This window comes from Anabrus simplex, chromosome 7, assembly GCF_040414725.1.
Source record: "Anabrus simplex isolate iqAnaSimp1 chromosome 7, ASM4041472v1, whole genome shotgun sequence".
NCBI lineage: Eukaryota > Metazoa > Arthropoda > Insecta > Orthoptera > Tettigoniidae > Anabrus > Anabrus simplex.
The window spans coordinates 225,509,497-225,532,300 of NC_090271.1; the positions used below are offsets into that span (position 1 = coordinate 225,509,497).

The 22,804-nt window shown below is 36.1% G+C and overlaps 1 protein-coding gene across 1 annotated transcript in view; it reads right to left on the reverse strand.

Moving 5' to 3' along the window:
• Positions 1-22,804, reverse strand: part of hppy (MAP4K3-like protein hppy) — a 385,487-nt gene that overhangs the window by 180,186 nt on the left and 182,497 nt on the right. Inside the window, exon 14 of the mRNA XM_067151579.2 lies at positions 6,583-6,633. Coding sequence (XP_067007680.1) covers positions 6,583-6,633 — 51 coding nt within the window. The remainder of the gene's footprint in view (positions 1-6,582; positions 6,634-22,804) is intronic.

The window sequence follows — 22,804 nt, forward strand, 5'->3', positions numbered from 1 at the left end:
TTAAAACACTCAGCATGCCGATCTATCGGCTTTGTGTTCGGATGGCTGTATTAGTACCTTAATGGACTCCCAGATGTCAGGAAAAGACAGCAATAGTAGCTTTTGGATTTAGTTTACACTTTTCTCGAGAGATAGACACACTAAGCTCATCTGTTTGGAAGAAATGAAGTTATCAAACTGCGTTATGTTTACCGCATGGCGAGTTGAAGTGTGCTGCTTGTGAGTACAGTCTCCTTTAAGCTTCAAAATACGTGTTTTTCTTTGTTTTATTGTTTCCATTTTAATAGTAGTTTATTGTTTATTATATTTTGTTTATATTTAACATTTAATGGTGTTCTCAAGTGAAGTTTGGTTTAACATTTCATGTTATTAGATTTTCGTGCCACGAGTAGGCTTAATTTTTAAATAGCTATACGCCAAGTTCTAGGCTAATTAATTCCGATGTTTTGGATTATTTAGATGCTTTTGACGATGACAGTGACTTTATAGCCGATAGTGATCCGGATTTTAGTCCGACTCATTGGCTCAACAGTCAGTGTCGAGGCCCTCGGTTCAGAGGGCTCGGGTTTGATTCGCGGCCAGGTTGGGGGATTTTAATGTCCTTTGATTAATTCTTCTGACCCGGTGACTGGGTGTTTGTGTTTGTCCCAACACTTTTCTCTTCATATTCGGACAACACACTACACTACCAACCACCACAGAAACAGGCGATAGTAATTACATCCCTCCATATAGGGTTGGCTCCAGCAAGGGCATCCGGCCATAAAACAGAGCCAAATCCACATGTGTGACACAGTTCGCACCAGGGACCCCACAGGTGTGGGAAAAGCTGTAGATAAAGAAGAAGAGTGATTAGGATTTTACAGGCAGTGATGATAGGAGAATGTTTTCCAAAACAGAAATGCTGACTCCGGAAGGTACGTGTACAGTTCTTTACATCAGGTGCTATAACTCATGACTAAATAAGAATACAAAAATCAAAATTATATCATGTTATACAGAATTAAATGCTCTTATTTTCAGAATGACTGAACAAAAATATCACTAAAGAACAGATTACTTTTTTAGTATTTGAAAACCGATTTTTATTTTTTGAAATATATTTTGTAATTTTCAAAAATATTGTTGTAGTAAATTATGCTATGAACAATTTTGGGATATTTTTTTCCTAAAACTACATTGAATAGTGTAATATTGTGATTTTTTCAATTTTGTATCTGAGGAATTCTTTATATGGCAATTTTTTACATTTTAACATGCATAATCATGAAAAATGGTCTGAGTGTTTTGGGCTTGACTGGTGAAAATAGCCTGAGTGCAAAAGGATTAAGCAAGTCCAGCTTTGATAGCAGTCTGGTGTGGAGGGCCTTCGGCAGATGTACATGTCTTGAGCATGTTCTTTTTAATTCCGACCAACTGGAATTGCGCAAAGTGTGACTTTGGGTAAGCCAAGTGTTATGTTTATTTGAAGCATTGAACATTGAGAGCTTGTCTCCCATTTTGCCCTTCAGGCTTTAACTTGAACTCTTTTTCCTTTCTTTATCTAGTATCACGTTCATTCTTCTATAGTGAGAACTTAATTTTCAATCATTTAAAATTTATTTCTGTGGAAGACATAGTGCAAAAACATTTGGACAAGGACTTGTTTTCTATATTACTACACCAAATCCTAAACATTGAACTGTGTTCCACTGCTTCCCTTTTGCTTTAATTTAATAAATACCGATGCAGGATTCGACCTCCCTCCCCCCCCCACTTGCCCTTTCCCTCTTTCCTGCATGTTGTTTTTAGGTAATTCTTTTCTTGTATGCATCTCCGCTGGTAGCAAACGCTTTAATTAACACACGTTTTATTCAATTGTAATTCTCTGTGGCTGGTTTGATCAACTGTGTAACCTCCTGTATGAGCATCGAATTCTCTCTTTGACAAATGTTGTTCTTTCGATGTCAATGTTATTGATTTTGTTACTGCTTGTTCTCTTTTAAATACATGTTATCTTTTGTTGTTGAGATTTGTGTATATTTTCTCATTTCCTATACATTCACATAGTTCTGTACCTACCAGGCACTTCTCTGGGTTTCCAGCACTTTCCTGATATTCTGCTGTTGAATACTGGATCGACTTTTTGAATGACAGAGCATGGGTTTTTCGACTTGCGTATTTGAAAATATAATCTCAGATGATCTTCTGAAGTTAATTTTACTTCCTAAACTCCACCGTACGTAATAATATTATCTATCTATCCTCACCCATCTCTCCCCACCAGATCTTTGACGTAAAAATGCTCTCCTCAGAGAGATCAAAAATGTAATTAATAATTACCGATACATGGCGACATCGCTGATATCCATCTGAATTGTCTATGATCTCGAAATCCATCAATAAGAACTGCAATACTGTAGAATTGAAGAATATCACTTCAATATAACTAAAGAATGGCAGGGAAGACAAGATACTAGGCCTGAGTTAACTCTGCCCTGCACTGGTTTGTCGCTGTCACCCGGATTTGAGCTTCCTCAGAAAACATGGTCTACTCTCAACAGGATATGATTGGGACATGGTAACTGCGCAGATTTCCACTACAAATGGAAAATAATTTCTATACCTAACTGCGATTGTGGTGCCTCTAAGCAGACCATCCAGCATATTATCACCAAGTGTCGAAAAAACAAAGTAAAATGGCAACATGTGATTTTGCTCATGTGTTTCCAGAGACAATTGGTCATATAAACAACCTAGATACAAATATATAGTTTGTTTTCCTAAAACAGTCAGTCAGTATGTATGTATGCATGTATGTGTAAAGCCATACATTAAATAAATAAATAAATAAATAAATAAATAAATAAATAAATAAATAAATAAATAAATAAATAAATAAATAAATCAAATACATCATTTAATACAGTGTAACCTTGATTCTCCGTTTTTCAGAGGGTTAACAGGGATGGGGAGGGGGGGGGGGGGGAAGTGCAAAATGGAAAACGAAAAATTCTTCGTCGAAACTACTTCTTCAGAGTGGATATTTGTTAGACGAGTTTTCTTTAATTGCCTACCTACCTTGTTCCCCATCTCTACGTCGGTGCAGATGTTTTTATAGTACTATTATTTGTCCCTTTGAACACTTCTCCAAATTCTCTGTTCAGCGTTATCATTAATATTCTCTGTTCATTAGAATTTTAGCTTAACTTCTCTGTTTAGCTAGTTGAATAGTTTCAAGTGACATCTGCTTCAGTTTTTTTTTTTTTTTTTTTTTTTTTTTTTTTTTTTTTTTTTTTTTCCCCTCCGACCTTTAGTAAATTATGGTCGCATTCCTCTTTCACAATATCCCTAATTTCACACCACAGTTCCTCTGGTTCTCTGTCAATTTTTAATTCTTTAAAATGATTCTTAACTGATATACTAAAACCTGCTGGATTGAATCTCAGAAGCTGGATACCCTTAGTAATCTGTCTTGAGTTTGACTATTAATTTGTACATCAACAATTAATCACCCCATCCACAGTCTGCACCTGGTCAAGTTTTTGCTGGTTGAATGACACTTCTCCATCTTCTAGAACCAATATAGTGTAACCTTGATTCTCCGTTTTTAGTGGGTTAACAGGGGGAGGGGGTGCAAAATGGAAAACGAAAAAATCTGGGAACAAATTAAAACTATCAATAATTTGGCTAAACATCATATTAATGAAATACGTACAATCATAATCTTACAAAAAATTCCTACATAAATTAAGAGCTTAAAATCTCGATACCGGTACTTTAAATTCAGTTTTACTGGGGAAACTTTGTCCCTTTCCCGTGAAAACTTCTTTCAGGTCAACTTTGATCAGCCAAGGTCATTGAAAAATATGCTAGTAAATAATGTCAAGCTAAGCAACGATCAGAATGGTTTCTTAGTTCTCCAATCTAATCAAATAAAGCACATCCGATACAAAAGCACCCAACTTGATGGCATTTAAAAATATATATACAGAGTGAAGCGTAATTCGCACACTCGGGCGTCGCAGCGCGACTCCTCACATGCCAGCAATAAAAAAAATGTCTCTTACAAATTTTCGTCTTGCGAGTATATCCGGTAGAAAACAGATGTTGAAGAGTAACAATCTGGCAACACTGTAACCACATGTAGGGTAACTACCACTGTCAGCACGTTCTCGTCGTCCTGTGCAGGTGGTGCAGTGGGTAGAGTTTTTGGTTGGCATGCAGGAGGTCGATGGTTCGATCCTGGGTTGAGGCGCATTTTTTATTTGCTAATTTCCATCCGACATTACCTACTGTAATACACTAAGACACCGTTTCTGAGGTCACATGTATCCTACATTTACAACATTTTTTAACGCTGAAACAACAAATACCTGGTTAGACTAATAAGAAATAGACAGCTGAAACAAACAGGTTTCACATCTAGTAGATGAAGTGGTGCGAATTCACACCCACGACGTGGAAAGGGCGCCTTTTAAAGCTGACCAGTGAAAATGATTGTTCGTCCATTTCTAGGATCATAGTATGTAAGTGCAAATGGTTTCTAGAGGACCCACTGCAATCGCTGGTGACGATTAAGATGCCAGATACCATACCACCTGACTACATTTACGAAATAAAAAACATACGCCTCAACCCAGGATCGACCACTCGACCTCCTGCATGCTAACCCAAAACTCTATCCACTGCACCAACTAAACAGTACGACTAACTTCTGCTGACAGAGGTAGTTATCCTACCTGTGGTTACAGTGTTGCCAGATTGCTACTCTTCAACGTCGCTTTTCTGCCGGATATACTCGCAAGACGAAATTTTGTAAGAAACATTTTTTTATTGCTGGCATGTGAGGAGTCGTGCTGCGACGCCAGAGTGCGCGAATTACGCTTCACCCTGTATATATATATATATATATATATATATATATATATATATATATATAAAAATTTTATTTCTTACTGATATATGTAGTATGTTTCTGCAAATCTTACTGCATGAATTACTGTTACTCAACTTTTAAAGGTTATGTTGTACTTGAGAATATGTTTTGAATACAAGTATCGATTCTCAAAACTTCTTGAATATATTATGTTCAATTCTGTTCATCACTAATCATAAGCCACAAATTGGAGAAAAGAAAAATCATCAAAACTCAAAAATTTTTGGTTTATTCTTGACTTTGAAGTCAGCTGCGAAGCACAGTGAAACACACACTAGCACTGTCTTGAGAATATAACACCACTTGAAAACTCTTATGATCTGTTGGTATACTTCAATAAATACTATCTTGAAGATCTATAAATAATTTAAGATCTTAGGGCTGATGATGACCTAATATCAACAGGCTGAAACTAGAACCCTGATTAAAATAAATTGAAGTACTAATTTTATATTGTATTGATTAGGTTGATTACCACATTTGTCTACAATAATTATATTATCATCAATACAGAACATGAAAATGATAAATTTTGATTTAAACAAATAGTTGAGAAAGATGTTGTTCCTGGGAAAGGATATTTGAGGTTGCACTATAATATAATTGATTTGGGATTTCCAGAATAAAATGAATAGGCTCAATTAAAATTATATTACACACAATGTACATTCAAAAAATAGGGATATCATGTAAAATGGACTGTTTGGTCGTGTGCAAAATTACAATGGACATATATGTACTACAGACTTATATTTGTATGGACATAATGTCTAATGGACTGTTTGTAATTAGAATATTTTGCCTGTGAACCCATTATCCTGGAATCATTACATAGTGCTATCCAAGGTGTGTACAATCTGGTTAATATAAAATGATGGCTTCAACCTGCTAACAGCCTAGATCAAGAAAGACCAATCAACCCCACTTCAGGTATATTGTTACACTAAATGAACTAGAGTCATAACTAGAAGTTTGGAATGAATCACAGAAGAATATCTGAATTACAATTTTCTTCTATTTCTCCTTTTTAATCAAGATTATCATATAAATAACGAAAAAAGTCACCACAAACAAAAAAGCATATTTTGTTAGTGGATCTCAGTAGACTTGAATAAACATTTCTAATAGTCAAATTCTGGCAAATTAAATAAGATTCTAACTAGACACTCCACGATACATGTTATCCTCTTCAACACACGAAATATCAAACGACATTTTGAGTTTGGACACTTTCTTAGAAATGATATAATAATGCATGTTAGCTACATTTCTATCACCATCAGCACTGTTAACTATATTGTTAAAGTGTTAAACAAAAGTAATGTGATTAATATGCTTCCACAAGTCACTTCAAATTGATGTACACTGGCAGTATACTCCTGTAAGTGTGAAAATATCACTGAAATGCCACAGCCAAATCTTAGTAATGGGAAAAAAATGCAATTCACCACACAAACACTAAATACTGTGAGGTAGACTAGAAATTCATGATAAAATCAAATATAAGCAGTGAGAATGCTGGACATTTGCAAACTCACACGATACACCTCCTTCAACACCCTGTACATAAATTCATTAGTGTATGTATAAAGCCAAATGTCTTGTCAGAATACTTCCTGAAGGAAAATGCTAGGAATGTAACAGATGTATTGTGTTCAACTTACTGCTGTGAATAAATCTCTTCTGGAGAGGTCAGTTCTTGTACTCGGTTTGTCCTAATCGAGAAAAAGAGGTCAAACAATAACTACATATATACAGGTCTCTTGCTGCTAGTTTTACATACCATTACCATAACCAAATATTTCCTTTTCCATAGCTAAGATTTAATCATTATTTACAAATTCTTCAGTAGTAACTAACACATGATAATGTGAAATAATTTTGCAACAATTCTTAGACACAAGTGAACTCAACACCCATCCTTCAACAAAATATTTCTGTTAAAGACCACTCTGTCTAAGTTTGAGGTTTTTCAATTTCAACTAGTGCATTTAATCAAGCAAATTAAATTCATGAAAGTTATTTCTGATCTCTTAAATAAGAAATTCAGATTAATGTAAGCATGCAAAATCTGCTGAAACTGATAGTTGTAATCATTGCCAGCCTTCACTCTATTGACAAAAGCATAAGTTAAGATTACACACATGCAAGCAGTAAAGGCCAAAAGAACTGTAAAGTTTCATAGAAATGTGTGTACTCTGCCATTTTCTCAACCTTATTTATATTTTACCCCAGTAACTTTTTTGAACCCCTCATTTTTGCCAGCCTCTTCTTTATTTATCTTGCCATTAAGAGGAGAGTTGTAACAACCAGTAAATATCAGTCAGATTTTACTTTGAATTTTCTGAATTTCAGCCAACATTGGGAATTAACTTGACTGGGTACTCCAATTTTAGGTTTGTAGTAGGTAAGAAATCTCTACCAGTTTGATGTGCACAAGAAAATACTAGTCAATTCTTCAGCTGAATTGCAGGGGGAGAAAAATTATGATATTTTTGTAAAAGAAAGAACTACATGGAAATGGAGGAGTTCCTTAAATCATAGAAGCCACAGTAAGAATAGTTATGCGAGGCACATATTAGTATTATTATTGCTCACACATACAGTCCGATTCATTGGCTGAATGGTCAGCGTTGAGGCCTTCGGTTCAGTGTCCCGGGTTCGATTCCCGGCCGGGTCGGGGATTTTAATCACCTCTGATTAATTCTTCTGGCCCGGGGACTGGGTGTTTGTGTTTGTCCCAACACTTTCCTCTTCATATTCAGACAAAACACTACACTACCAACCACCACAAAAACATGCAATAATGATTACATCCCTCCATACAGGGTTGGCATCAGGAAGGGCATCTGGCCATAAAACAGGGCCAAATCCACATGTATAACACAGTTTGCACCCGCAATGCCACAGGTGTGGGAAAAGTGGTAGAAAAAGAAGAAAAAGAAGATTACTCACACATAAAGATGTGTTAATGGGCTTCACGTCTTAATTCTACATATTGCTGAAATAGCTATTTAATAGGGTTCATGAGATCTTTCCTTCCAGAATCTGACTCTACTGTACAATGAAGAGTTCTTTAAGGTTGGAAAATAGCAAAATGATATTTGAAATTAGTCAGTGTAGAATTTACTTGAAAGCAGTTCTATGTCATAACTGATATAAAATTAGTCTCTGTGCACTTTTTATTGCAATTTTGAGAGAGCTGATAAACAAGATACAGAAAGGTTACCCACAATTTTAAAAATTATTGCCTGTCTGTCGTACTCTTTAAATTGAATAAATGCAAAACCCACTAATGGTTTATGAATCTTGCCACTATTAAAATAGACATCAAGAAGTTATTTATTTTTATTTCAATCTGTTAAATAGCAGCTAAGAAATAGCCTTTTCTTCTTAACCCTGTGAATACTGCCATTCAGACAGGAGGGAAATAGAGGCAAAGACTACAGCAACTCCCCTCAATACTCCACTGCCTACAGCGCATGTCCCTTCACTTACAACTTGCACCATGCCCACCAAAAACGTTAAGTTTGTTTCTTGCATCAGTATCCGGGGTGTTGTAACTATCTGGTTTCTGCTCAATGCATAGAATCCCAAGCCATCCCAGGAATGCTGTTCATCTGCCCACTAACAAAAATTTTGTCTCTTCCTATTATTGCTTCACTAGGATCCTTGAATTTAACTTCCTTTCCTCCATACCTAATACTAGTGCTACATAAGTAGTTTTGAGTCTGGTCAGATTTAAGAAGGTACTACTTCAAAGACCAGTAGTAATTTTCTATGCAAAGGTGAAGGCTTTCTTATTCTTGTACTAAGTCTTCTAACTTCTAACCAAAAATGTAAGTCTACACTAACCTGGCCAATCCTTACGGAGTGAAAGGCATAGAATCATCAATGTTTAGGGAATATAATGTGTTGCCTCCTGTTATAAAGAACTCTAAATCGGTTATATGTTTTAAGAAAAAACTGAAGGAATATTACTCTTTTACAGATATTTTAATATAATCTCTATAGAACTTGCTTTAATGAATACAATAATATACATATTGTCCATATTTAGTATATTACAGCCATGCAATATGTAAAAAAAAAAAGTACTTGTCACTTTACAGAAAAGCCATTGTATATGAAATGTAATTATTGTGTTGCCTTAAAAAAGTATGTACTGTATTGTCCCTATCACGAGCCAGAGGCTCATGGGACCTTTTGTCACCAATAAATAAATAAATAAATAAATAAATAAATAAATAAATAAATAAATAAATAAATACCTATTCTTCCATACGACTTTATTTGGGTAAACTTAATTTGTTTGTAATACAGTACATATCACCAAACTGCTACCCCATATTTTAATGAAACTTGACAGCTGTTGGATCACAGATCCTTGAATATAGTATTCTTACACCAATACCTAATTGTCAGATATGTTCTTTGAGACTTCAGTTTTGCTGGATACCACCACAAAGCATCATTAGCAGCTTTTCACACTAAAGTATAAACATTCTCCTTTTCTGAACAATGGACCAAATGTTTCAATATGTGAAAACAGGAAACCATGGAAAACCATCTTCAGGGCTGCCGACAGTGGGGTTCGAACCTACTATCTCCCAAATGCAAGCTGAGAGCTACGTGACTCAGACCACGCAGTCACTTGCTCGGTGTTTAAATATCTAATCACTAAACAATATAAATATTCACTCCTCTGGCTGATGCTGATGATTTATACAGTACCTACTCTGAGTGTTTTCCTTTTGGGTAGATTTAGTGTGTTTGTACTATAGTTCATATCACTGAAAATCTTAAAAGTTTCTAACTACTAATCAAGGGAAAATTCATGTTTACCACAATGTAAGACCCAATATTGGCATTCTGATCACTTTATTAGGAAAGGATGAATGCCCATTAAGGTCATTTCCAGCCTACAAAGTACTGAAAAATGGAACAGTTCCCATGAACATACGATGAACCAAACCAGAAGTTACTATGGAGCATCCATTCTAGAAGGAACAAACCAACAATGTGTACGGTTATGTACGGTTTATGCTTTGTTTTGTATTACATATATAACCTACAGCAGGATATTTCACTGTTATTTATTTTTATAAGCATACTGAGCCAACACTTCCATTAAAGAAGTTACAAAGGGCTTATGGGGCAAGAAAATGCTGATTCAACTGAAGTTAAAAATGTAGCAAACAATGATTCACCCAGTCGCATTATAGGGAACTGATTGCTGCCCAACCACCAAATCCACCAAACACCATCTATACAGAACAGAAATGTGCATAGTTAGTTGGTCATCACGGGTCACCTGGTCAACCATGTACCCAATACAACAGCAGATGGGCATTGTGTCCATTACACACAGGATGCAGGAGAGAAGACTACAGTGGTTCGGTCATGTAGTCCTCGTTTCATAGAACTCTGTCATAACTGTCGCCCACCATCTCTAAATCAACATTCTCGTGACAGACCAAAATAATGCTGGAAAGATACGTTGAATGATGACTTGAAACTTTCTGGCCTTCACCCTGAAGAGAGATATAATCATGCACACTGGTGTCCCAAAATTAAAATAGCGGACCCTGCACAAATTCGTGATGATGTTTAGAAGATGAAGAACAAGAAAAACCAACACTTTTTACTTGAAATACGCTACTCTGCTGTGCTGCTGGTGAAAAACACAAGTAATGTAGGTAACACCGAGCACTGGTAATTACAGACACTTTTTTTAATGCTGCTGCCCCACAATACAAGAGTCTTGTATAATGTAAATGTCTACATGCTTACGCCTATGCCTATTTCCCACATTTTGGCTGAAGATGACGCCAGACAGCGTCGAAACTAGTTCCAAGTGTAAATATATGTTGTAAATAAACTTATAACATTTATTTGTATTGAAAAGGTGGACCCTTTTAAGTTTCCTATCTTACATTCTCAGTTCAATACGGACAAAACATGAAATTCTTAGATTTAAATCCATAGCCGCTGTTGTACATCCTCGTCCGACAGGAAGCATCAACCCTTCTAGGCCTTTTTGAGGGGACCGAAGGCGTTATAATCGCATGGGGAGAAATCAGGACTATAGGGCATATGCTCAAGTGTTTCCCCCTTGAGTTGGAGTACCGTATGTGTGACGACATCTTCGGTCCCAGATCGACCGCCGTCTTGTGTCAAAATGCGACCATCACGGAACTTGTTGCACCATTCCACAACAGTGGTTTTTGACAGACATGTTGCCCTATACACAGTCCTCATTCTCCAATGGTGTTTGTCCTTTGGCAGACACGAACAGAATAACAGCACGCTGGTCCTGTTTGGAAGCATTTGGTAATAACGCTGCCATAGTTCACGTGGTCACATTTAACACAGCAACTCGGCATGACACGACTGCTCACTAATCCCTTTGCCTACATGTCCATACTTATATACCTGAATCGCAGTCAAACGGAAACTTTTTGATCACGCCTTATATTTTATCATGTTCATGTTAAGCTTTTTGAAATTATTTTCTTACTGTTTCATTTCCTAGGTATGAATAGGTCTCTCAAACTCCTTGGGGCCAGAAACACATCTCATAAGCACCCACTCTATCAATCCACCCAAACAGTGTAATGATGTTGCAAGTTGAGGCCTTTCTTAATGCCATTCAGGCAGAGTGTGGAAAAGGTGAATGTGAATTTATATCTCCCATTCCTAGTACCAAATAATTTTCTGTTATAATTTAAAAGACTGCAGTTCCCATGAAGCACCAATTTTACTATGGAAATACAACTGCACAGCAAAAAATTTCAATAAAACTACTGATTTTGTTTATAAAGAAGCTTCCCAGTACCTGGTAATTAGTGAATAAATGCAATAAGAGAGAATTAAGAAAACTGTCAGAAAACATACCATCTCTCTCTCTCTCTACATTCCTACTCTCTTCTTTCTGAAAGCTCTGATTTGGCAAAATTTGACCAGAAGAGACAAACTGATAGGACACATTTTGAGGCACAATAACCAAACTAATTTAACATAACGCCCAAGATCTTCTGGATGTTTTACCATTACTGAAAAACTATTGAATGTATTATGATAATATTTCCAGAGTTATGGTAATCAGTTTCATAAATGGCCACCAAGGATATTTACATGCATGTGAAGAGACAGGCAAAAGCTAGATATAAAATTAGTCCAGTCATGCACTATAATTACACCAAATTTATATAATGTGGCCTTATTTCTCTCTATCACTATCTGAGGCTTCTCGACTCTCCCTTTTCATACTTCAAGAATATAGTGGCTTTACTCAATTTTTATACAGCAGCTTCATTCTCGCTCAACATTCAACTCATCAGCCCCTTGTTATGCAAGACCTTTGCAATACTTAATTAATTTTGTTTTTAACTTCAGTTCATTCAAATGTCATACAAAGTTCCGAGAATTGCATTTACTATAATGGGCAAACTGAGCAGGGCTACACATATTGTCAACGAGTTAGAAGGGGGGAGGGGGGAAGAGAGAGAGAGAGAGAGATGAGTGCCATGTAGAAACTAACACTGTGAGGAGGAAATAGAAACTGAAATCATACCCATCTATTGGTGGACTCTCATCTGGAGATCACTTCAAGTATGTGCAAGCATCTCTACCCTGGACTGAATACAATTATATCACTGCCAATAGGTACAAAGTACGCTAATAAAGGGAATCTTCGTTTACGACCAATACATTTTGTTCATAGATCTTTAACGTTAATCAAAAATATCAAGTTAAACACATATGGTTTTATATGAAGGCTAACGTACTTCAAATCAAGAACAAGAAGACATTTTGCAGTCATTCTGAAATCAATTGCATATGATGATGATAATGCTGCTTGTTGTTTAAAGGGGCCTAACATCGAGGTCATCGGCCTCTAATGGTACTAAATGAAATAACAAAAAATTCAAATTCATCCACTGACCAAAATAAAATGTCATGAAGAATGAATGGATGGACATTGAACCCTACAAAAAAAACAAAAACAAACAAACAAACAAACAAACAAACAAACAAACAAACAAACAAACAAAAACAGTGGATCAGACTCAAAAAGAAGGTAGTTAATTAAGAGTATTACTGACCAAGGGACCATTTATAAAGCACAATGATGCTTGATGTCTGAAGGGGTGCTAAATTCACGTCTAAGGCCCCACAGAATGGTACATGTCACGAGTAAAGTAGAACCATGGTATTTGTCATTTTGGGGTACTGATCAAAAGTAGCGAAGACCCACGGTGGTCCACACAAGATGGTACTACTCACAAGTATTGCAATTCATACAGGGAACGCAGACCTATGGTGTTTCTCACACAATGGCGCCACTCATAGCCAACGCGAACCGGTAAGGTTCCTCACCTAGGTGTACTAGTCACGGGCGCCGGTATTCCCGTGGTGTTCCTCACGTAGTGGGTACCAATCACAGGCAACGCTGACCCACGGTGCCGCTCATATAGCAGTACAACTCACAGGCTACGTCCAGACCCGCGGTGTTGCTCACGTGGGTACAACGCACGGGTACTGGAATCCACCAGGCCAGGCTTTTTACTGCAACTAATCACAAACCTATTTCGTACCAATTTAGTGATACTACTCACAAGTACATGCAACCCATGGTGTTCCCCGCATGATAGTACGAATCAAGAGTAGGTTCATGGTTCTAATTCAACCATCCCTTGGTCGCCCCTTTTAGTCGCCTCTTACGACAAGCAGGGGATACCGTGGGTGTATTCTTCGTCTGCGTCCCCCACCCACAGGGGGTTGTGTGTTTGGTCCGCGAGAGGTATTTTATTTCCCTCAAGTCTGCCGGCAAGCCAGTTAGGACTCCCCTATCTGCCACCTGGGACGCGCCACGTGGGAGTATCACCTCTCCCCCTGCTACGCCTCCTAGGTTCGTGGAGTTGCATATGAACTTGTGCACCAGATTGATTTACAACCTGGGCTACAGCTTATGTAATATTAGCTAGAGCAAATAAACCAGAAGAACATGAAAAATTATAAGAGTGTAACTACTACTAAATCATCAAACAGTTAATGTTATTAACCCTCCTAATACACCCATATGAGAAACAGAAGAATAAGTAATCAGGGCCTTCAAATCTGTTTGATATAAACATACTAAACTACCCAGGACACCACCTACTAATCTGATTGCAATCCAAACATAATTATACTTCAATCCCAAGGACACTATTATTGAATATACACGCAACAATCCATAACCTCATAACTTTAGCAATACCCCTGCCAAAATCATCGACCCTGAGACAGGGGCCTCAACATGGACCTTGAGTAGTCATAAATGAACTAAAAACATGAGAATCTTTACTAAAAAGGCAAATATTAAAAGTAAATGAAACAAAACATTAAATAAGCTAACATTTGTGAACAATCCTAAGTCCAAATTAGCGTAAATGCTATGAACATTAAATAACCCTACTAACAAGGGTAGTGAGGCTAACAAAATATAAAACAGTAAATACACCCCTGCTTGATAATCTCAACCCAAAATTAAAAACAAAGTAGGAATCAAACTACTTTCAAAAAACAAGTAAAAAGAAAACACACTCATTTTTCTAAAGTTACAGTATAACATAAGCAATGAAAATAAAATATAGAACTTAAACAACTGATTATAAAACTTAACATGATAAACTGATTTTCTCGCTGTAACTATTAAAGCAGAAATTCAAAAACTTAAAATATGCCCACAAGATAAAATATCACATCCAAATTACTAACTCAAGTTACTATAATCTCCAGATAAAACACGTCCAAAAAACACAAAAGCTTAATAAAATACGCCCACATGATAAAATATCACAACTAAAATAGTAACTCAAATAACTATAATCATCAGATAAAACACATCCAAAAAACACAAAAGCTATAAAATATATCGAGGACTGAACCACCCATCAATAATCAATTAAAAACACAGTGGGATTAAAAATAAAATCATAAATATAAACTTTCATTGTAAAATTTTAATGTTTGAAAAAATCATCACCATATGTACAAATTATAGACAAAGACAGTTCTAAGGCTCATTCACATACTGAAAATGTTACAAAAACCATGCTAAAGTAAAGCTCATAGTCAAGAAGTTTAAATACATAAAAAGTAGAGCAAATAAACTTAACACAATAAGCTCCAAACTTAATAATATGGATAGTAAAGGTTTACGCTTAAAACAAAATACTCACGGCTGATGGATGACCCGGAACAGTGGTCGAAACCGGTACCGCTTGTAATCAACTAGGAATGTAACATTACATTTCTAGTTCTACTTGTTGAGGTTGAACCATTATATATTTTATTTCAATTTAATTGTTAAATTTTATCACTGAAATTTGTGGGACACCCTGTACCGCACATGTTGATTTTTCTGGGACTTAAACAAGATACAAGCTTCGAGATTTTTCCAAGGACAAAACAACAGACATCAAATTAAAAATTTTAATTTGATTGGTTAAAATTAGGAAAGGTAACTCCTGTGTGGTCATTGGTCATTAATTTTGCTGTGCCATTTCCTGTTCCACCACCCAGTGCGGGCTACCTTCAGGAAGCGTGTTGCAGGGTGGTTTAATTCTGTCTTTGGCATCATGTAAAGCGGACGTATTGTCCGGGAGCTCTGCCTTCTCTTGGGGTAAGCAAATCTTAAATTTCCTAATGTAATGTTTTGTTTTAATTTGTCACAGGAGTTTATCCGTCAATCCTTCTATCAGAAATCAATTGTAATTTATGATGGTGTAAAGATGTCTTACAACCATATTCAAGCTGGCATGAGGCACGCTTTTTCTAACAGTTTTGTAATTTAAATTAAATTTCTCACGAAGTTTGACCTCAGTTGTCTGCTTCATCTGGAATTTCTTTCCTTTGACCTGTATTTATTTTTTTGGTGAAGGTGGTCGCTTCACATTACAAGTATTTTCCATGAAGACTCGTATCAGTAAGATTGTAAGACCAACTTAATTTCATTAGGGTTTGTATTTCTATTTTGTGTTTATGCTACTGGTAGTGTTCCTTATTTCCTTTTCTTTTATGTTTTTTAATTATAAATAAGTATTAACTAAATTATTCTTTGTTGAAGTTTCAGCCATAAAAGTCCTTCGATCCACAACCTCGTAGGGTTCCTTCCGCTGTCCACATCCTGCCGCTAGTTTCCATGTATTTTACCTTGTTTAATTTTTATTTTATGGTATGCTTTTTATGATTCTAAATTTCATTTAATATTCCAAATGTTTTTTTTCTTTTATAATTGTTCTATTAAACCCCCAATCGCCGCTACATCTACAAATGTCATGCACGTGAGGCGTCCTTAATTTAATCCACTAAAACCAAACGCTGAACTAATATTACTTCATGTGTTCATACAAACTGATCTTCTCCTAACTTGACTATAACTTGTGTATACGTTTGCATCAACATTTTACACATGTGAGATACTAAACTAATGAAGCAGGAGTTTTCACATGTGTCAGCTCCTGTATTCTTTTTAAAATGGATAGCACTTCTCCTATTTCATACATCTCATGTAGTTATAGGAATAGATTCACCAAGCCAGCTTCTCCTAAAGCAGTCAGGAATTCTGAAAATATATAATAAATTCCAGGAGCCTTGTTCCTACTTCAGTCTCTCAATGCTCTGTCAAATTCTGGCCAACAAATTGGATTTTCGATTTCATCAGCACTTCTAACTTATTTTTGTAAAGAGAAGTGCTATCCAATTTTAAAAAGAATACTGTTATCCCCATTCCTAAGAAAACAGGTGCTGTAGCTTATGAAAACTAACCACACCATTAGTTAGTATCTCATGCCTGCAAAATAACATATATACAAGAATGGAAGGGCAAGTTGAAAGTGACCTGGGACAAGATCAGTTTGGCAAATAATGACTCTGACCTTAGAGGATCAAATTAAGAAGGGCAAGCCAAAGTACATGGCACTTAGAGATCTAGAAAAGGTCCTTTGATAACACACACTGAAACAAGCTATATGAGATTCTGAAGGTGATCTGAATTGAATACCGGGACACGAGAGTTATCTACAATTTGCATAAAAATCATATTGCAGTGATTCGAGGGCTATGAAAATGAAGCAGCTATCCAGAAAGAGAAAGGGCTGCTTGTCAATGTTTAAACAGAACAGACACTAAAGGAAATCAAAGAACAATTTGAAGAACAAATCACAATTCAGGAGAGGAAATCAAAACTCTCCGATTTGCCAATGATACTGTTACTTTATCCGAGTCTGCAGATGATGTAGGATGCTAAAAGGTTTGTTTTGTCACCTATTCAATACATATAAATTATACATTTTAGGAATTTATTATTGATTCCACTTGAGACATGTTTCGCCCTTCACTGAGGGCATCATCAGTCAAATTATCTCCTCAAGGCAAAAATCAGGTACCTGGTTAGTAGTTGACATGCACAAATTAACACATATTATTAATACACATTACAAAAATTAAGGAAGTAAAGTTAAGTAATGTGTATTAATAATATGTGTTAATTTGTGCATGTCAACTACTAACCAGGTACCTGATTTTTGCCTTGAGGAGATAATTTGACTGATGATGCCCTCAATGAAGGGCAAAACATGTCTCAAATGGAATCAATAATAAATTCCTAAATTGTATAATTTATATGTATTGAATAGGTGACAAAACAAACCTTTTAGCATCCTACATTCAGTATCTTCAATACGGATAACAATGATTTTTATCATCTGCAGATGATCTCAAGAAACTTTTGAATGGTACAGACACAGTCTTGGTCTTGGAAAGGTACGTAAATAAATATATTAATTAATCTGAAGCAAAAGTAATGGAATGCAGTCAAAAAAGTCAGATAATGCAGGAAATATCAGATTAGAACCTGAAGTTTTAAAGAAGATGAATACTGTCACTAGGGTAACAGAACAACTAATGATAGCAAAAATAAGGACATAAAATGCAGACTTGCCCACTTCACACATATTAGAAAGATGTTTTGAAATGCTTGGGTAAGAAACCTAACAAAGCAAAATATAATGTATAGGAAATGGATGGAGAGCTGTGACGTAAGTGTACTTTATTATATTTGCCTTTATTTGTAGTGGCGAAGTTAGGACTCATGGTCCTCTCTTACACTTAACCACACTTCATTAACAATGTACATCTGAGAGCAATATTCATAATCTTATCTTAAAACTACCCTTACAAAAAAGAAACAAAGTATGAAACAAAATAACAAACTCTATCCACTCTATCAACACATGCTTACAAGGTAAGTTGTTGCTCTCCATCTGTTTTCTATTTTTCCATCAATGCTAAAACTTCCATGGGTTGGTGCAAGGTTAAACAAGAAGTAAAAACAAAATTATTGATGATGGTGATTGTTGTTTAAAGGGGCCTAACAGCTAGATCATCACCCCCAACAAAATAATTTTTAAACTGTAAAAACAAACTCAACAAGAATGTATTTCTAGAGATGATACATGCAGGTGGAAAATGTCTGAAACCACATCTTATAGCGCAAATTAATCTTAATTTTAAAAAATGTTCCACATAAAACCAGCCAGCATCAATGGACAATAGAACAACTAAATTGAAACAAGCACAATGAAGCACTTGACCAACCTACAAGAATAAATCTCTCTCAATAAGTGCCAAATTCAAACACAACAGTAGTTACAGCCTACGTTAGCGAAACACTATTCAAGTTGAACATCAAATCAACAGCAGATAAACTACAGAAGCAGACACAATCAACAAAAAACACCAAACAGATCGACAATGGTGATTAATGCTTAACGAACTGGTATACCAGGAAGCTGAGTCAATAATGGACACAAATAGATTCACAATTAAGTATTTATTATTTTCCACCTAGTCGATACAATGATTGCTTAAGGCAATTTAATGGTTAAAAGTGGTACATGTTTCGTATTTTATCAACATCTTCAGCCACATAACACTGTTTAGATGAAAAATATATAAAATTGACAAAGTAATGCTTAAGAGGAAGTGTCCTTAAAATTAACATAAGATTGACAACATTAAAACAAACAAAAACTCAAGAGAAAAAATATAAATTATTACTACAATTGAAAGCAGTTGTCAAGGAAACACTTGTACAATATTCCATAGAGAGTTTGTCCTAAATGAATATTCTTTTCTTAATAATTCATGAAAAATGGTCAAATTATAAATTATACAGTTTATAGGTAATTGTCGAAATGAAGAAAACCAGATATCACAATGTGGTTCTTATTATTAATGCAGATGAAAATATAACTAATTCCTAGTTGTCAATTCTTATTAAGCCTGCTTTCCTTTGGAACAGTAACTCCTGTCATTCTTTCACAGTCTTGTGTCTGGTGTAATAAGAATTGACAACTAGGAATTAGTTATATTTTCATCTGCATTAATAATAAGAACCACATTGTGATATCTGGTTTTCTTCATTTCGACAATTACCTATACACTGTATAATTTATAATTTGACCTTTTTTCATGAATTATTAAGAAAAGAATATTCATTTAGGACAAACTCTCTATGGAATATTGTACAAGTGTTTCCTTGACAACTGCTTTCAATTGTAGTAATAATTTATATTTTTTCTCTTGAGTTTTTGTTTGTTTTAATGTTGTCAATCTTATGTTAATTTTAAGGACACTTCCTCTTAAGCATTACTTTGTCAATTTTATATATTTTTCATCTAAACCGTGTTATGTGGCTGAAGATGTTAATAAAATACGAAACATGTACCACTTTTAACCATTAAATTGCCTTAAGCAATCACTGTATCGACTAGGTGGAAAATAATAAATACTTAATTGTGAATCTATTGAAGTGTGATACGGACCATGAAACTGATTTTATGTAATGGACACAATGCAAAAAAGGAGAGTTGCCACACAGCAAGATTATCAGAAACCAGGCTAGTGAAACAACTATACAACTACTTTTGGAAAAATAAAACCAAGAACAACTGATTCAAAGAGGTCCAAGATGATTTAGAAGAGTTAGGTATAACAAAGCAACAAATTGAAGGCAGAGTAGAGAAGAGGATTCTGAGGAACTGACATACGAGACTTAAACTAGAATCATTTGAACGAAAACAATTGCACCACAACTGATGAACAAAGGGCAGCCAGGTTAGGAAGAAAGAAAAAGTTTACGGAGCAGAAGGGGAAGCTAAAAGCCAATTCTCTTGCTAATACTCAGAAGACTTAAATATATATGAACTGATTCAAGTGCACCAATGTGGGCGTAAAATATGTAAATAAATAAAACCAGCCTTCGTAATCAACAATCTTCTAATAACACAACTGAGGCTCAGAAGAACCTTTAATATCCGTAAGTGTACAGTGGATCAGGTAGTCTGGAACAACAGAGTGTTCGCATTTTATATCCAGCAAGGGCAAGAAGACTTGTAAATGCGAAGTGGCTATACCTCAGCACACAGGGAGGACCAACAATTCTGGACATGTGTTTGCACCTTTCCAGAATGACACATAGCTGCTGCAAGGAGTTCATTCATGTGCCAGAGAGCTGACAAACAGATTAAAATATATTGAGGTTCTGTAGATCTTGTTATCATCTGCAGTGATGGCCAATATTCGATGTGTTGATGATGATGTTTTGTATAGGACTTGTTCAATGGCTGTTCCACCCAATCAACACTCCAAATGATAATTTATACAAATTTAATAAACAAGTACCAGTTTTGATTCACTTGGAAACATCCTCAGCTCATGCAATACATAATTCAAGAAGAATTTAGATTAAACACACATTACACACAGATAAACCTAAAAATACACTTGAAGTAACCAACAAATGTTATGTTGTATAAAATGTGTTAAGTTTAAAAATAGTTTCCTTGAAGTTGAAATTGTCTTAATAAAACTACACGCACAATTCATTAAGCCGAAGAACTGTCTTGAAATGTAACACAGGTCTTATGAACAAATCTTGCGGAGTGTCTATGGGGTAACGCCGTGATGTTTGTGATCCTATGGAGATAACATGTAGTCCAGATTTTCATCAACAAATGTTTGAGAACCATCCTAAGAGTGTGTACGATGGATGGACATTATATCGAATCAAGGACTGTGGGAGCGCACCCTGCAACAAATGGCTGAAGTCCAGATGAAAGAATGAAAATGGATAGGACACACCCTGTGCCAATGCCCTGACAACATATCACAACAGGCTCTTGAATGCTGGGGAGCTAGAAGAAGGAGGAGACCAAGGAAAACATGGTCGCGAACAGTGGAAGCATAGGCGGCGACAGTTGGAAAGTCCTGGAAGAACATCAAGACAGTGGCAGCAAATCAAGTCAGAGGGAGAGCTCTAGTATGTGCCCTATGCTCACCTTGGAGCCACTTTATCATCCATCGCCCTATGCTCACCTTGGAGCCACTTTATCATCCATCAAAAACAAACAGTTCAAGCTCACAGAAATGACAGATTCTCTCAGCCTCGTGGGTTGACTGGTGTAAATCAGACCTTCTACCAACATCCTTCATAGTGATAAGTTGTTAAGTGATATGCATTACCAGTGATGTCTCAAAGGATAGACACAAAAGGCTTTGTTGACAATTAACCAATTGCAAGTCTCTGAAATGTAAATGTATCACAAGAACATGCAACATCCCATGCCTAGACCTCATCAACAACAAGGAAGGAAGTACTCCACTGTGCCAGGAAAACACATGATGTCTTAATCCTCGCAACATGCCGGAAAGCGCACAGCTTCCAAAATGACAAATACAGTCTGATACAACTGATCACAGAAGGCAAGGCAGAAGGTAGGCATTGAAGACAAATACAGATGTGGATGGAGAAGATTACCGGGTGAAAAACCTCCAACAATGGTTTGACATCATCAACTATATAGCATTTCTGATGCAGGAAAAACAAAATAGGAAAACTTACTCCATGATGGTCACCAATCTTTTGTGAGGAGACAGCACCAGAAGGAAGAGGAGAACTACCATGTATTTAAAAAATTGAACTAACAGTCATTGTTACTGTACTTGCAAAGAATCATTTGCCATAACCAAGAATCGAACGCTATTTAAAAAAATTGAAAAAAATTGAAACATGCTGAGCTGTTTAAAGCATCATACTTCAAATTAATACATAAAACTTTTTCTTTTCTAGTTGCTTTACATTGTACCGACACAGATAGGTCTTATGGCGACAATGGGACAGGAAGGGGCTAGGAGTGGGACAGGAAGGGGCCGTGGCCTTAATTAAGGTACAGCCCGAGCATTTACCTGGTGTGAAAATTGGAAACCACAGAAAACCATCTTCAGGACTGCCGACAGTGGGGTTCGAACCTACTATCTCCCGAACACTGGATATTGGCCGCACTTAAGCGACTGCAACTATCGAGCTCGGTAATGCATAAAACTAGACTACAAACACCTTTCATTTACTCAGAGGTAAAAATTCATGGTAATCAGTGTAATCAATGAGTGTGGCCAAACATAGTTGTCAATCAGGAATGAATTTTATTTTTATTTTTTACAAGTATTTTACATCGCACTAACACATTAGAGGTTTTTGGTGACAGAAGGATGAAAAAGGGCTAGGACTGGGAGGTAGCAGCCATGGCATTAATTAAGATACAGCCCCCGCATTTGCCTTGTGTGAAAATGGGGAAACCACGGAAAATCATCTTCAGGGCTGCTGATAGGAGAATTAAAACACACCATCTCCCGACTGCAAGCTAGCTACACGACCCTAACTACACAGCCCACTCACTCAGCGAATGAAATTATAAAACTGTCTTGTCATGAATGAATAGCTCCAGGCATCTCAGCTTTAAAAATTGAATCTGAAGGATATAAATACTGAATATC